The sequence below is a fragment of the Myotis yumanensis genome, unplaced genomic scaffold (assembly GCF_028538775.1).
Source record: "Myotis yumanensis isolate MYYU_CA2020_CCGP unplaced genomic scaffold, mMyoYum1.0.hap1 SCAF_2, whole genome shotgun sequence".
Taxonomy (NCBI): Eukaryota; Metazoa; Chordata; class Mammalia; order Chiroptera; family Vespertilionidae; genus Myotis; species Myotis yumanensis.
This window is the reverse complement of record NW_027223753.1, coordinates 114,267,462-114,284,494: the sequence shown is the minus strand read 5'-3', so window position 1 is coordinate 114,284,494 and position 17,033 is coordinate 114,267,462. Positions and strand designations below refer to the sequence as shown.

The window sequence follows — 17,033 nt, the reverse complement described above, 5'->3', positions numbered from 1 at the left end:
CCTTACATCATACACAAAAATCAATTCAAAATGAATTGTAGACCTGAAACCATAAAATTCTTAAAAGAAAACATAGGGCCAGGACCGGTTTGGCTCAGTGGATAGAGCGTCGGCCTGCGGACTGAAAGGTCCCAGGTTCGATTCCGGTCAAGGGCATGTCCTGGGTTGCGGGCACATCCCCAGTAGGAGATGTGCAGGAGGCAGCTGGTCGATGTTTCTCTCTCATCGATGTTTCTGGCTCTCTGTCTCTCTCCCTTCCTCTCTGTGAAAAATCAATAAAATATATTTAAAAAAAAAAAAAAAAGTAAACATAGGAGGGAAAGCTCCTTGACAACACTCCTAGCAATTATTATTTGGATTTGACACCAAAGCAAAGGCATCAAAAGCAAAATAAACAAGTGGGCCTATGTCAAACTAAAAAGCTTCTGCACAGCAAAGGAATCCATCAACAAAATGAAATGGCAACCTACAGAATAGGAGAAAATATTTTCAAATTATCTGATAAGAGGTAAACAGCCAAAATATATGAGGATCATACAACTCAATAACCAAGAAATTAGGAAAAAGGCCCTGGTCGGGTGGCTCAGTTGGTTGGAGTGTCGTCCTGTACACCAAAAGGTTGTGGCTTTGATTCCCAATCAGGGCACATACCTAAGTTTCGGGTTCAATACTGATCAGGTGCATACCGGGGGCAACTGATCAATGTTTTCTCTTATACCAATGTTTCTTTCTCGTTCTCTCTCTTTCTCTCTCTCAAATAAATAAAACATAACTTCAAAGTGAGGATTAAAAAAAAATGGACAAAGGACTTGAATAAACGGTCAACGTGTACATGAAAAAGTGCTCAATATCACTAAATACAAGGGAAATGCAAATCAAAACCACAATGAGATAGCATATCACATCCTTTGTCTATCATCAATAAAGAGGAGATAAGTTTGGAAAGGACGTAGAGAAAAGGAAACCCTGTACACTATTAGTGGTAATGTAAACTGGTACAGCCACTACAAAACAGTACATAGGTTCCTTAAAATATTAAAAATAGAACTACCGAGAACAACATAGACTGATGAACAGGGACAGATCCAAAGACAGAGAAACAGCAATCAGACTATTAATCCCCAGAGGGAAAGTAGGGGAGGGTGGGGGTAAGGGGAAGAGAACAACCAAAGGACTTGTATGCATGCATATAAGCCAAACCAATGGACATGGACAACAGGGGGATAAGAGCATGAGTGGGGGGGGGGGCGCTTAATGGGGGGAAATGAGGACACATTTGTAATTCCTTAACAACTAATAAAGAATTTAAAGATTAAAACAAAATAGAACTACCATTTGATCAAGTCACCTCACTTCTGGGTATATATTTCAAATAAATGAAATCACTATATCTCCAAGGAATATTTGCACCCCCATGTTCATTGCAGCAAAATTCGTGCACGAGGAGTGGTCCCCTCAGCCCAGCCTGTACCCTCTCCAATCGGGGACCTCTCACAATGTCTGACTGCCGGTTTCCCTCTCACAATCCTGCACCACTGGCTCCTAATCGCTCACCGGCCTGCCTGACTGGTCGCCCCTAACTGCCCCTCCCCCGCTGCCAGCCAGGTCGCCCCCAACTGCCCCATCCCTGCCGGCCTGGTCGCTCCTAACTGCCCCTCCCCCGCCAGCCTGGTCACCCTTTACTGCCCCTCCCTGCCAGCCTGGTCGCCCCCAATTGTCCCCCCACCAGCCTGGTCGCCCCCAACTGCCCCCCACCAGTATAGTCACCCCTCACTGCCCCCCATGCCAGCCTAATTGCCCCCAAATGCCCCCCATGCCAGACTGGTTGCCCCCAACTGCACCCACGCCCCCCTAACTGCCCGCCCCCCACTGGCCTGGTCAACCCCAACTGCCTCCTCTGATAGCCTGGTTGCCCCTAACTGCTCCCCCTGACAGCCTGGTCGCCCCACACAGCCTGCTTATTCAGTTGTTTGGTCGTCCCTCACTAATCCCCCTGCCAGCCTGGTCGTAGGCAGCCATCTTGTGAAGGTATGAGGGTCAATTTGCATATTACCTCTTTATTATATAGGACTACAGGCCCGGTGCACAAAAATTTGTGCACTGGGGGGGGAGGGAGAGGGGACCCCAGCCCGGCCTGTGCCCTCTCGCAGTCTGGGACCCCTCGGGAGATAACGACCTGCTGGCTTAGGCCTGCTGCCGGGTGGCAGAGGGCACGCCCAATCCCTAGGTGCAGCCCCTGGTGAGGCTCAGAGCAGGGCCGATTGGGGAGTTGGGGCGCCGCCCCGTCATGCACAAAGCGGGGCGGATCGGGAGGTTGCGATGCCACCCTCAGTCACGATCAGGGTAGGGCCAATTGGGGGGTTGGGGCACCGCTCCCTGTCACACTCAAGGCAGGGTCGATGGGAAGGTTGCAGCGCCACCCCCTGTCACGCACAGAGCAGGTCCGATCAGGGGGTTGGGGCCCTGCCCCCTGTCACTCACAGAGCAGGGCCCATCAGGGGGTTGGGGCGCTACCCTCTGTCACTCACAGAGCAGGGCCCATCAGGAGGGTTGGGGCTCCGTACCCTGTCACACACAGAGCAGGGTCGATCAGGGGGTTGGGGAGCTCCCCCCTGTCACGCACAGAGCAGGGCCCATCAGGGGGTTGAGGAGCTCCCCCCTGTCACTCACAGAGTAGGGCCGATAGGGGAGTTGGGGCACCACCCCCTGTCACACTCAGGGCAGGGCTGATGGAGAGGTTATGGCTCTACCCTGTCACACACAGAGCAGGGCCTGTAGGGGGGGCGGGGGGGGTTGGGGCGCCGCACCCTGTCACACACAGAGCCGCAGGGCGATCAGGGGATTGGGGAGCTCCCCCCTATCAGGCACAGAGCAGGGCTGATCAGGGGGTTGGGTCGCCTTCCCCTGTCACGAACGGAGCAGGGCGGATAGGGAGGTTGTGGCCCCGCCCCCTGTCACTCACAGAGCTGCAGGGCGATCAGGGGGTTTGGGCACTGCCCCCTGTCACGCTGATCCTGGTGCCGGGAGCCTCTCTGCTCTGCTGATCCTGGTGCTGGGAGGCATATTACCCTTTTACTATATAGGATAGAGGCCTGGTGCACAGGTGGGGACCGGCTGGTTTGCCCTGAAGGGTGTCCTGGATCAGGGTGGGGGTCCCCACTGGGGTGCCTGGACAGCCTGGATGAGGGAATGATGGCTGTTTGCAGCTGGTCACACCCCCTTCAGGGTGGGGGTCCCCACTGGGGTGCCTGGCCAGTCTGGGTGAGGAGCTGAGGGCCGTTTTCAGGCTGGCGGGTGACTGAAGCTCCCAACCGCTCCTTTTTTTTTTTTTTTTTTTTTTTTTTTTAATTCTGGGCCAGCTTTAGCTCTGAGGCCTCGCTGCTGAAAGCAGGTTTCTGGCCTTTAGCTTCTGTATTTGATACAATGTTGCGGTCCGGCTGGCTGAAGCCCGGCTGACTGAAAGCCAGTTTCTAGGGTTTTGTTTAGCTTCTATATTTGCAACATAGTTGCTTAGAGTTGCAGGTGAGAGGCCGGCAAGTCAGGCGGGGAACGTTGGAGTTTGCCATCACTGGAGCAAGCAAGCCTCCCTGTTCTCTTCAGTGCATGGCTGCCGGCCGCCATCTTGGCTGACAGTTAATTTACATAAGGATATGCTGATTAGCCAATGGGAAGGGTAGCGGTCGTATGCTAATTACCATGTTTCTCTTTTATTAGTGTAGATAGCCAAGACATGGAAACAACCATGCCGAATGAATGAATGAATGAATGAATGAAGAAAACATGGCACAAGCCCAGCCCATTGGGTCAGTGGTTGAGCATCAACCTGCAAACCAGGAGGTCACTGTTTGATTCCTGGCCAGGGTACGTGTCCAATTGTGGGCTTGATCCCCAGTAGGGGGCTCGCAGGAGACAGCCAATCAATGATTCTCTCTCATTACTGATGTTTCTATCTCTCTCTCCCTCCCTCTCAGAAATCAATAAAAAAATATTTTTTAAAAAACATGGTACATATGATACAATGAAATATTATTCAGCCAAAGAAAAAGGAAATACTGTCATTTGGAATACCATGGATGGACCTTGACCACATAACGCTAAGTGAAATAAATTAGAGAAACATGGCTATTTTAGATTCCACATATAAGTAAGATCTAAAAAAGTTGAACTCACCCAGTCAGTGTGGTTCGGTGGTTGACCATCAACATATGAACCAGGTCACAGTTCAATTCCTTGTCAGGGCACACACCTGGGTGGCCGTCTTGGTCCCCAGTAGGGGGTGTGCAGGAGGCAGCCAATCCATGAATTCCCTCTCATCACTGATGTTTCTATCTCTTTCCCTCTCCCTTCCTCTCTGAAATCAATAAAAATGTTTTTCTAAAAGATAAAAAGTTGAACTCATAGACAGAGTAGATTGGTGGTGGCCAGGTGCTGAGGGTTGGGAAAATGGGAGATGCTGGTGAAAGGATGAAAACTTCCAGTTTTAAAATGAAAAAATTCGGGGAATCAAATGTACAACGTGATGACTCTTATGAACAATACTGTATGTACTGTATACTTAAAAGTTGCTGAGAATAGATATTAAATGTTCTCACCATAACAAAGATAATTATGTGAGATGATGATGTGTTCACTAACCTTTTGTAGTAATTGTTTCACAACATACCGTGTGTGTGTGTGTGTGTGTGTGTGTGTGTGTATATATATATATAAAATCATCACCTTCAGTATATACAATTTCTATTTGTCAATTACACTTCAATAAAACTGCAAAGGGGAAGGTGGATGGAACCACCATATTAACAGAAGAGCTTACAAATTCAGGTAAGATTGTTAAGTAGTTAAATACATTAAGTTCTAAGCTAAGGAACACATAAATATAAAGTAATGAAGGTACCACTTGATCCAGAGAAAGCAGGATTAGCAATTAAGTTATAGTAAAATAAAACCTCAGATGATAGCTTTTTTAATTACACTGTCATCAATGAAAAACACCAAACATCACCATCAGCCCAAGAAAAGGGCATCAAGTTTATATCTGACAAGGTGAGACAGTACAACTATCAATAGATCTCAACTTAAGAAAACTCACTTTTAATAAAGTGAGAAATTTAGTCTTTCTTAACAATTAATACTTCCTCTATATTTAGAATAAAAATTTCATGAAAGATTATGTCACTAAAAAGTAAGAAATTTTTTCAAAAGAAGACAAATCTCTATAGCTAAATTTTTAAAAGAACTTATAAATTTCTAGATACCTTATCTTTACTAAGCATTCACCTTATCTAATATTTTCTTATTACTGTTCTTAGATTCACCAAATATTTTATTTTGCCACAACTGCTTTTTTTCTGTAAGAAATTCTAATGATGCTTCTATTATAAAAATAATCTAGATTACCTAGGTACCTATCTACCCTGAAACCAAGAAATGCCACCTGAGTTCAATGCCCAAGTTTGCATTGGTGTTTACAATGAAGTTGATTATCTAAAATAACAGTATCTAACTTTTAATACAATATTTTCAGAACTAGAGACCGAATTAAGTTGAAACTTCTTTTTTTTTATAGATGAACAGAAAAACATGAAGCCCAGAGAGATCAAGGGACTTTTCCATGGTTACATATCCATGTATCATTTATTAATTCACTCAAATATTTATTGAATGCCCATTATGTGTCAAGCATTATATTAGGCAGTGGGTAGGTAGTGGTGAGTAACCTTTGTTAGGGCTGAGACTAGAATACAGACTTCATGACATGAGATCCTAGACCAGCCGTCACTTCCGCTAGATCCAAATAGAACAATTAGATAATACAAGATCTATCCTTCCCTATGTCCAGGAACTAAGTTCTCTTTGACCACAATGCCACAATCAATTGCTCATATAGTTGGCCTCCTGGTGGCAGAGATCTCTGAGGTTCTTCCATGGTGAAGACATAGATTCTCCCTCAAGGAGACCTAAGCCTGTGGGTCACATTTGCTCTGGGAGTTCCAATCCTTCACCAAGAGAAGCCTAAGAGCCCCAGCTAGAGAGTTGTGTCTATGTGCAGACAACACTATTGGTAGATTCCTACCAGTTACCCAGTTTTCTGGCTACTGTGCTCAGAAGCCTGACTCTATCCTCGGTTCTCCCAGTCCCATGTCTCAGATCTTTGCACCAAACTCCAGATGAAACCGGCCTATAACCTTGAAATTCAAAAAAAAGACTTTAAAACTGTAACTTTCTTGCCCTAACCAGTTTGGCTCAGTGGATAGAGCGTCGGCCTGCGGACTGAAGGGTCCCAGGTTCGATTCTGGTCAAGGGCATGTATCTTGATTGCAGGCACATCCCCAGTAGGAGATGTGCAGGAGGCAGCTGATGGATGTTTCTCTCTCATCAATGTTTCTAACTCTCTATCCCTCTCCCTTCCTCTCTGTAAAAAATCAATAAAATATATTTTAAAAAAAATAAAAATAAAAATAAAACTGTAACTTTCTTATTTTGAAAATGAAGCAGTTTACAAGACAAACAAAAAACACCATATTTTTATACATAAGTAAACTTTCTTCTCTATATTTGCCTTCAGACTCATAAAGAAAAACCAAGGAGCTTTTTTCCTATATAATTGTTTTCCTCAAAATAATTTTATTTCTCTTTTAAAGACTATTTTTCTATTGATTTCAGAGAGGAAGGGGGAGGGAGAGATAGAAACATCAATGATGAGAGAGAATCACTGATTGGCTGCCTCCTGCACACCCATCACTGGGAATCGAGCCCAGGCATGTGCCCTGACCTCCTGTTTCATAGGTCGATGCTCCACCACTGAGCCATGCTGGCTGGGCTCAAAACAATTTTTCTGTTTTGAAATAGCAATCAATACTGCTGACAGGATATAAAACATACATACTGTTTTATCGAGGTGGGCAAAATGATAAATTAATGGCAAGCATACTGGTACATGATAAGGAGCAGTAGTCATTCCATAGCAACTATCACACCCATATCTTTTAAGTTATTCCATTCTTTCTGGGTCAGTGAGTAAAACTATGACTTGTAGTATACGCCCAACAAATATATAAACATGCTAAAAATGTTGCAATAGCTGCCCATTCCTTTTGCCCCTGGGCCAAAGGTCCTTAAAAAGTAAATTTAAACTTTGAAAAACATCTTAAATTTAAGTCCTAATCACTTTGCAAATCTATTAATACAGAAATATCTTACTTATGGAGTCAATTTTGCAACTGCTCAATCTAAAATATTTTTCACAATACTTTTCTAAAAGAACTTGCATATAAATTAGGTGATCTGTGTATAATGAATAGAAAGGAAATTTAGCCGAAGCCGGTTTGGCTCAGTGGATAGAGCGTCGGCCTGCGGACTGAAAGGTCCCAGGTTCAATTCCAGTCAAGGGCATGTACCTGGGTTGCGGGCACATCCCCAGTGGGAGATGTGCAGGAGGCAGCTGATCGATGTTTCTCTCTCATCCATGTTTCTAACTCTCTATCTCTCTCCCTTCCTCTCTGTAAAAAATCAATAAAATATATATTTTTTTTAAAAAAAGGAAATTTAGGAAATACAGAAAAATCCTTTGTCCATGCTAACTATTTCAAATAGATTCTGTGCTTTTTAAAGTCCTTCATGTTTTCAGTCTCCTAATTCATGGTGCCAACCAACCCACTTTTCCCTTTTCTTATTATTCTTTTTTCTTGTTTTTAATCCTTAACCCAGGGAATTTTTCCCATTGATATTCAGAGACAGTGGGAAGGAAGGAGGAAGAGGGGAGAGAGTAAGGGAAACATCATGTGGGATATACCCATTGGCTGTCTCTAGCACAAGCAAGTATTGAACAAATATTTATTGAAAAAATATTGAACGTAGAATAGAAAAGTTTGTTTTAAGCTATTTTGCACAATGATCTTTCTCCCTTCAATTCCACTTATGTGTTGTATGCTCTTTTGTTCTATTAGCAATTAAAAATGTGTACAATTAACAGATGATCTATATTGAACTAAAGTTAGAGTACTCATAAGAAATATAAAATAAGGAAAAAAAGCAACTGAAAGGAAGGTAAAAATTAGTTATCTTTTGCAGGAAGCCATTCACTGCCGATACTATCATGAGAGTGCACCAAGGAACGCGGAAAGGCCGATGGACCTTGGGCATTAGCAGGGCTAATGCCAAGCACCATTGTTCTGTTGAGATAGTGGTGGTTCGAAGCAATTTCCTGATCTAATAGCCTCAAAGTAAATGTTTACTGAACCTTACTGATCTTTACTGATCTTTATTGATCTTAGAGAGGGTCTGTCTGCTACCTGTTTGCTGTGCTTTACTGAGGGCAAGATGTGTATCTAAAATTGAATAAAAAGCGGATAAGGCCAGGTTTTCAGTGTGCCTCTCCAGGAGAGAGGTCTCCACCTGGCCTCCCATGCCTTCTAAATTCATATTTCTTGTATAGTATTTTCATTTGTGCATTGGCCCCTTCTTCAGATCCTGAACCCCCGCTGCAAAGGTTGCAGAAATCTTTTGCTAACAGTGGTGATTACCAGGTGTACCGGTTAATAATGCAGATTTTTTTCAATACATGGAGTTACACATATGTTGATATATATGTGATTTGAAATGTATGCTATTTTGTTGTATTGACAGCAAGCTTCAAAACTTCATATGTCAAATTTTATGAAGGTGTTAACATCATAGATATTTTTACGCTTAAAAAGGTCAAATTTCATGCCAAAAAGCGAGCATTTGCAGGAAATTTTTTTAAAATATATATTTTTTATTCATTTATTTTTTACAGAGAGGAAGGGAGAGGAGGGATAGAGAGTTAGAAACATGGATGAGAGAGAAACATCGAACAGCTGCCTCCTGCACACCCCCTACTGGGGAGTGCCCGCAACCAAGGTACATGCCCTTGACCGGAATCGAACCTGGGACCCTTGAGTCCGCAGGCCAACGCTCTATCCACTGAGCCAAACCAGTTATGGCATGGAAGTTTTAATTCATTACTTTATTTTGAAGAAAAGTGCTGCTGAGAGTTATCGTATACTTCGGGAAGCTTATGCTGAATATGCTCCATCTCAAGATACTTGTGAACACTGGTTTAAACGCTTTAAAAGTGATGATTTCGATGCGAAAGACAATGAACGTCCAGGTCAACTAAAAGTTTGAAGACAAACTATTACAAGCATTAGTGGATGAAGATGCATGTCAAACTCAAAAACAACTTGCAGAAAGATTAAACGTTGCTCAGCAAACAATTTCCAATCGTTTACAAGCAATGGGAAAGATTTTAAAGGAAGGAAAATGGGTGCCACATCAACTGAACGAAAGACAAATGGAAAACCGAAAAGTCATCAGTAAAATGTTGCTTCAACGGCACAAAAGAAAGTCTTTTTTGCATCGAATTGTGACTGGCGATGAAAAGTGGATTTATTTTGAGAATCCCAAACGCACAAAATCATGAGTTGGTCCAGGTCAACCATGAACACCGACTGCAAGGCCAAATTGCTTCGGAAAGAAGACAACGCACTGTGTTTGGTGGGATCAGGAATGTATGCCATATTATGAGCTTCTAAAACCAGGTGAAACCATTAATACTGATCGCTACTTATAACAAATAATCAATTTGAATCACGCTTTGATCATAAATGACCAGAATGGGCCAGAAGACACAGCAAAGTAATTTTGCTTCATGATAACGCACCATCACACCCTTCAAAACCAGCTAAAGATGCGTTTATACTTCTTGCCTGGGAAGTATTAACCCACCCACTATATTCACCAGACCTTGCTCCTTCAGATTACCACTTGTTTCCATCGATGGCACACACACTTTCTGAGCAGCACTTCAAAACGTATGAAGAAGATGATGGCAGCATAGGTAAACACCTGAACTTGCTGCCTCGCACAACCACATCAAAACTACAACTAAAAGACAAAACGGATATCATCCAGAACCACAGGACGGCTGGCTGAGTGGAAGTTATACAACTAGAAGGGAAAAGCACACTGAGACTGGGAGGAGGTGCTGAGGTGCGCAAGTGCGCGGAAACGGGCTGCCAACTGGGTACGCTGTTGTCTTTTTCAATAGGGAGGGAGATACAAGCTCCCAACTGCTCTGAAGTCCAGTTCCAGGCAAGACTCTGGGGACCCAGACTCACCCGGGGAGAAACTGGACTGTCTGGCATCGGGCCGGAACACGAGGGCAGCTTTCTCTCAGAGGTGCTCGCAGTGTTCACTGTTCCTGCATGGTGCTGCAGGACACAGAGACCCAGGGACCTCCTCGGAGCAGGGCTGACAGGCAGCCATTGCTGTTTGCTCCGCCCTGGTGATTCCCTAAGACTCTGCCCCACCCAATTTACAACCCTACCCAAGCTGTGCGAAGAGGCTTTTTCATAAGAATGGCCTGGCCTTTTGCCATCTAAAACCTAATAAGCTGCAGCTGGGTCAGAGAGCCCCAGAGCTTCCAAAAGAAGGCCCAAGGCTCGACAGCAGCCTGCACTGCTTCACAGCTGGGCCTCATCTGGGCACCTCCAAAGCCCAAACAAAGAGGAGAAAACTGCAGGTCTCTCTGTAGCTCCTGCTGGGTGGCCTCAGGCAGTGGCTGACTTTGCACCTCCTTGGAGATCCAAGAGCCAGCATACCCAGTGGTCAGAGTGAGAGCACACCAGATTAAAACTCTTCACTTCCTTAAGAGACACACTCTTAGAGGGCAGACTCAGTGAGCACCAAAGCCCCACTGAAGCAAGTCCTGCCCCAGAAGGGTGTCTCCAGCACAGCAGTTCTCCCATTGTAGACACAACTGGTTCTCACAGCCGACTGGCCTGGAGGTCAATTCCTCCCAGTGATACCAACTACAGTCAAGGCTTAACTACAACAAGACTGTGCACACAGTCCACAAAGGGGTGCACCAACAGTGCCCATCTCAGGTAATTAGGGAGCTGAGCCACTGGACCCTATAGGACACCTAGCACAGAAAGCCACTCTATCAACACAGGGAAGCAGCCAAAATGCGGAGACAAAGAAACAGGTCCCAAATGACAGAAATGGAGGAAAGCAAACTACTGGATATAGGGTTCAAAACCACGGTTAGCCAAAACCGGTTTGGCTCAGTGGATAGAGCAGGGGTGGGCAAACTTTTTGACTCGAGGGCCACAATGGGTTCTTAAACTGGACCGGAGGGCAGGAACAAAAGCATGGATGGAGTGTTTGTGTGAACTAATATAAATTCAAAGTAAACATCATTACATAAAAGGGTATGATCTTTTTTTTTTTTTTTAGTTTTATTCATTTCAAACGGGCCGGATCTGGTCCTCGGGCCGTAGTTTGCCCACGGCTGGGATAGAGCATCGGCCTGCGGACTGAGGGGTCCCAGGTTCGATTCCAGTCAAAGGCATGTACCTGGGTTGTGGGCACATCCCCAGTGGGAGATGTGCAGGAGGCAGCTAATCGATATTTCTCTCTCATCGATGTTTCTAACTCTTTATCTCTCTCCCTTCCTCTCTGTAAAAAAATCAATAAAATATATTTTTAAAAAAACCCACGGTAATAAGGTTTTTCAAGAATTTTCTAGAAACTGCCGATAAATTTAGTGAGACCCTCGATAAAGCTAGTGAGACCCTCAAGGATATGAAAAAGGACCAACTAGAAATTAAGCATACACTGACTGGAATAAAGAATATTATGCAGAGTTCCAACAGCAGACTAGAGAATCACAAGAATCAAGTCAAAGATTTGAAATACGAAGAAGCAAAAAACACCCAACCGGAAAAGCAAAATGAAAAAAAAATCCAAAAATATGAAGATAGTGTAAGGAGGCTCGGGGACAACTTCAAGGGCACCAACATCCGAATTATAGGGGTGCCAGAAGAAGAGAGAGAGCAAGATATTGAAAACCTATTTGAAGAAATAATGACAGAAAACTTCCCCCACCTGGTGAAAGAAATAGACTTCCAAGTCCAGGAAGTGCAGAGAACCCCAAACAAAAGGAATCCAAAGAGGACCACACCAAGACACATCATAATTAAAATGCCAAGAGCAAAAGACAGAGAATCTTAAAAGCAGCAAGAGAAAAACAGTTACCTACAAGGGAGTACCCATACTGTCAGCTGATTTCTCAATAGAAACTATGCAGACCAGAAGGGAGTGGCAAGAAATATTCAAAGTGATGAATAGCAAGAACCTACAACCAAGATTACTCTATGCAACAAAGCTATCATTTAGAATTGAAGGTCAGATAAAGAGCTTCACAGATAAGAAAAAGCTAAAGGAGTTCATCACCACCAAATCAGTATTGTATGAAATGCTGAAGTGTATTCTTTAAGAAGAGGAAGAAGATAAAGATAAAAATTATGAACAACAAAGTGACAACAAATACATATCTATCAACAAGTGAATCTAAAAATCAAATGAATAAAAAATCTGACAAACAGAATAAACTGGTGAATAGAATAGAATCGGGGCATAGAAAGGGAGTGGACTGACTATTCTTGGGGGGGAAAGGGGTGTGAGGGTGCGGGAAGAGATTGAACAAAAAATCGTACACCTATGGATGAGGACAATGGGGGGTAAGGGCATGGGGTGGGGTGGGAACCAGGTGGAGAGGAGCTATGGGGGGGGGGGGGGGGAACAACCGTAATAATCTGAACAATAAAGTTTTTTTTTTAAAAAAAGTATGAAGAAGTGGAAAATTGGGTCTCTGAATGGTTTGCCTCTAAACAAGAAAAGTTCTATTGGGACAGTATTCACAAATTACCTGAAAGATGGGGGAAATGTGTAGCTATCGATGGACATTTGAATAAAGCACTTTTGATGTTTCTCTTGAAATTATCCTGTTTTCTTGGATTACAAAATCCGAATTATTAATCAGTACACCTGTTAGTGAATGAGTGCATTTTACAGCACTCAGATTTCAAATAGAATTAAAAGAATTTTCACATATTAATCCTCAATTGTCTTAGCTTCCTCTCCTTTCCCAAACAATCTTGCAAATGAATGTCCAAAAGATTCTACCAAAACCAATATTCACCTTACTATATATAGATTAATCTCTGGGGGGGAGTAACAAACAAGCTAAACTTACTTGTATTTAATAGGGCAATTGATAAAGTTACTTCTGCCCCGCCGGCGTGGCTCAGTGGTTGAGCATCGACCTATGAACCAGGAGGTGAGAGGTTCGATTCCCGGTCAGGGCACATGCCCGGGTTACGGGCTTGGTCCCCAATAGGGGGCGTGCAGGAGGCAGCTGATCCATGCTTCTCTCTTATCCTGGATGTTTCTATCTCTCTCCCTCTCCCTTCCTCTATGAAATCAATAAAAATATATTTTAAAAAAATAAAATAAAGTAAAGTTACTTCTCATCTGCATATTTAAACACACACACACACACACACACACACACACGCACACACACGATCATGTGGTGACTGTAGAGCTTGCCAGGGGAGAGCCAGATGTGGAGTCCAGGCTTGCTAGGGCTTCCCTGCCCCCAGGGGTGTCAGTATTACCTCCTGACAAACTCCAGGACTCACTGCCCCCCAGAGAAGAGAGGTGACAAATGTGAGGGCACTAGGCCTTTCTTCTCGCCAGGGTCTGAGAGGTTCTTTCCACAGACCATCTCCTTAATCTATTCTAGGTCCCAGGAAGCGGGGAAAGAGTGGGTTCTTGGTACTGACCACTTGATCCTGTGGTTCACCTTAGGCCAGTGATGGTGAACCTATGACAAGCGTGTCAGAGGTGACACATGAACTCATTTTTTTGGTTGATTTTTCTTTGTTGAATGGCATTTAAATATATAAAATAAATATCAAAAATATCAATCTTTGTTTTACTATGGTTGCAAATATCAAAAAATTTCTATATGTGACACGACACCAGAGTTAAGTTAGGGTTTTTCAAAATGCTGACATGCCGAGCTCAAAAGGTTTGCCATCACCGCCTTAGGTCATGCCGCTGCCTGACTGTTCCCTCCCAGGGACTGACTCCTAGCCTGAGTTCCCCTTGGCAGATGGGCTCTCGCATAGGGTTCTGCACTTGCTAAGGTTCCCCATCAAAGGGGCCAGGAAGGATTATCACAACACCTCCCCTACATGAAGGTATTGGCCCAGCCACAGGGAATTCCTTGCCCTGATCCCTTCCCACACGGAGAAATAGCTCTCAATTTTTAAATTTTTGTTTGAAATGAAGTCCTTAGTTAGCCATGAAAAACAAAAACAAACCTAAAGCACTTTTGTATTTAATATGCTCAGGGTGACTGCAAATGAAAACTCTTATTAGACTTTTGGGACAAGTTTGTTCTAACAGCAAAAAAAGAAACAAAAATTAAATGTCAAAAGTTCAAATGAAGTACTTAAGTTTTTTTTTTAAAGTTTAATTTGAAGGACTGAATGCTCTCTCTTTACATTTTCCAAATTTTAAATACTTTGTTATGAATATCCTTAGCGGAGGTACACTTTTTATTGTGACAAGTAGTCCAATACAGGCCACTATAAAAGCGAAGTATTTCTGTGAAAAGCACAAGTGAAACCAAGAGATACAAAAATAAAAAAATTACATAAGGTAGAAACTGCAGCCTTTTTTAAACTACTCAAATCCAAAAGCATCACATTTAAACCTTAACAACATTGCAATATTTATAGTTTGGTAATATGACTGACAGCTTCTAATTTAAAAAAAAATATTTTTTTTGGGGGGGGGGGGGTCAGAATGGTCAAGCCATAACTACCATTTGCAGTATTATATGAAATATGTTATGTGCTGGGCACATAGTAAACAGACAACTTTTTCTCTCTTTTTGACTTATAAACAGAAATATATTTCTCCCAGTTCTGGAGACTGGGAAACCCAAGGTCAAGGTGCAGGCCGGGTTCACTGCCTGATGAGGGCCAGTTTCCTGGTTCATAGATGGCCATCGTTTTGCTGTATACTCATATGGTGCAAGTGGGCTGCTGCTTTTTTTTTTTTTTTTTAGTTAAAAAAAAAATCAAGATTTTTAGTTTTCACTACAAAAATAAAGTCTCATATTCTTATTTTTTGATTCTTAAAAGTCACTTACTGGTGGTTTTTTTTTTAATTTTAAAGATTTGCTTGGTCTTTTAGTTAAAGACTAAGCAAAAAACTAGTTTGATAAATAGAAAATCTAAACTTTTAGTACACTTATGTTAATACGTAAAGTTGGGAAAAGCTGATTTAAAAAACATTTTGGCCAACACTAATTTTGCAAAATATCAGGACTCTGAAGATTTACTAAGCTGAACATCCTATCCTTAAAAAAGTCACCTTTTTTCGATACAGAATTCTAATTTCTGCGTTTTTACAATTTTTATTTGTTTATTTAATCTGAGTCTTTCAAACCTCCGACCCCATTTACCTTATTATACTGCATTACTGCTCTGCTTCTAATACATAACTAGGTAACAACAAAATCACTTAAAGCACAATGTCGAAAACTGCTGGGATTTTGTTTTTTGGGTTTGTTTTTTTTCTATTTCTCTGAATGCACAAGAGAAAACCTGAAAGGTACAAAGGCAACTCTTGGGAGGTGGGTGTAGGGAAAATGAGGGTGAAGATCCAGAGGTCCCGGAGAGAACGGTTGTCAGAAGAGCAACTACTGCTGTTTCACACTGGAAATTGCCAACTGAGAATCAGCCTCCCGCCCGCTCCACGCCCTCCGGCTGCCGGGAGCCCGACTCCCTCGCTCCACACACTCCGGCAGGTAAAGGCGTCTATCGCTCGCGGGTCTCCTCCAACGACCCGAATTAACCTTCACCGAGCGGGGCAATGGGCTGCCCGGCATAACCCTGGGAAAAGGCGGAGGAAGAGAACTGGGTGGCGAGCGCTAGGAGCGCCTCCGCCAACGCCACGCCGACTCATGCCCAGCTCCGCAGGCAGCAGGGGCTGCCATGGCGGGACACCGCCGACCGGTCCTCGGTACTGGCAAGTGTCCCCACGTCCTCGCCTTTCAGTATCTAACCTTCTCATGCCCTCCCTTCCGTATTCCCACCATTCTAGGAACCAAAAAGGAAGTGAGCAGTTGTGCTTGGAGGAAAGGAGGAGCCTTGGCCGTCCTGGGAAGGGCCCCGGAGAAGGCAGGCTGAGGAAGGCTGCTGGCGCTGTTCTTCCCACCCAGGGGAGGGTCAGCCCGCTAGGCCGCGAAGCCGGGGACTCGCGTAGCAAGAGACACCGAGCAGAGTCGCTGCGGGGCGACGCACGTACTCACCAAATCTGGAACTTGAGCAGCGGGCCAGTGGCGTACTGCATCTTTAATCTCTTGCTAGGCACGCCGCCCAGGTTGGCCGAAACGTCGCTCCGGACCAGCGCGGACGCCGCCACCAGGAGTAATAGCAAAAGCTTCATCTTCCTCGAGCCAGCCACTTCAGCCGCACTCAGACTAAGACTGCAGCCAGCCAAGGCCCAGCGGGAGCCGGGAGCCGCGCCCACAGCGCAGGCGCGGTCCGCCAAATTCGGGGAGGGAGGCAGCAATGCGCCTGCGCGGTCCGATTCCTGCGCATGTGCCCGGACGGGGAATGACTTGTTTCACTGTCCGGCACCACCATCTTGGTTGTGTGCGTAAACTCTGGGTGAAAAGAGAGAAGCAGGGAGGGGAAGGATCAGCTGGTGGGATGTCCCAGTAGCCTATTAACTGTAGCTCCTGGCACACCTGGGTTCTACACACAGTTTCTTACTGGACAGACTTGATTCAAGTGTGGGAGAGAAAAGAGAAAGCCCAGGCCCTCTTAACCAGAATGCATAACTGTTCTGGGGTGTCTTGCTATGGAGTTTTATGTGATCTTATAATATTGCTCTCCCGAAAAATAATTTTTTAAAAAAAGAACTTTGGAAAATTTCAATTGTATACAAGAACAAAATGACCTTAATGACCTTTAACAATTAATGGTATTTTTAATATCTTGATTGTCTATAGCTCTAACTTCTCCCCCCAGGGAAGCAAATATCAAACATCATATCATTTCATCCATAGATATTTAAGCATGTACTTATAAAAGAAAGAAGAAAGAAAGAAAGACATAGTCTTTAAAAATAAAAACCTGACCACA

At 43.9% G+C, this 17,033-nt stretch overlaps 1 protein-coding gene across 1 annotated transcript in view; it reads right to left on the bottom strand.

Moving 5' to 3' along the window:
* SELENOT (selenoprotein T) overlaps positions 1-16,404 on the bottom strand; it is a 29,812-nt gene extending 13,408 nt beyond the window's left edge. Inside the window, exon 1 of the mRNA XM_070405971.1 lies at positions 16,196-16,404. Coding sequence (XP_070262072.1) covers positions 16,196-16,332 — 137 coding nt within the window. The 5' untranslated portion in view covers positions 16,333-16,404. The remainder of the gene's footprint in view (positions 1-16,195) is intronic.
* Positions 16,405-17,033: the final 629 nt, after the last annotated feature.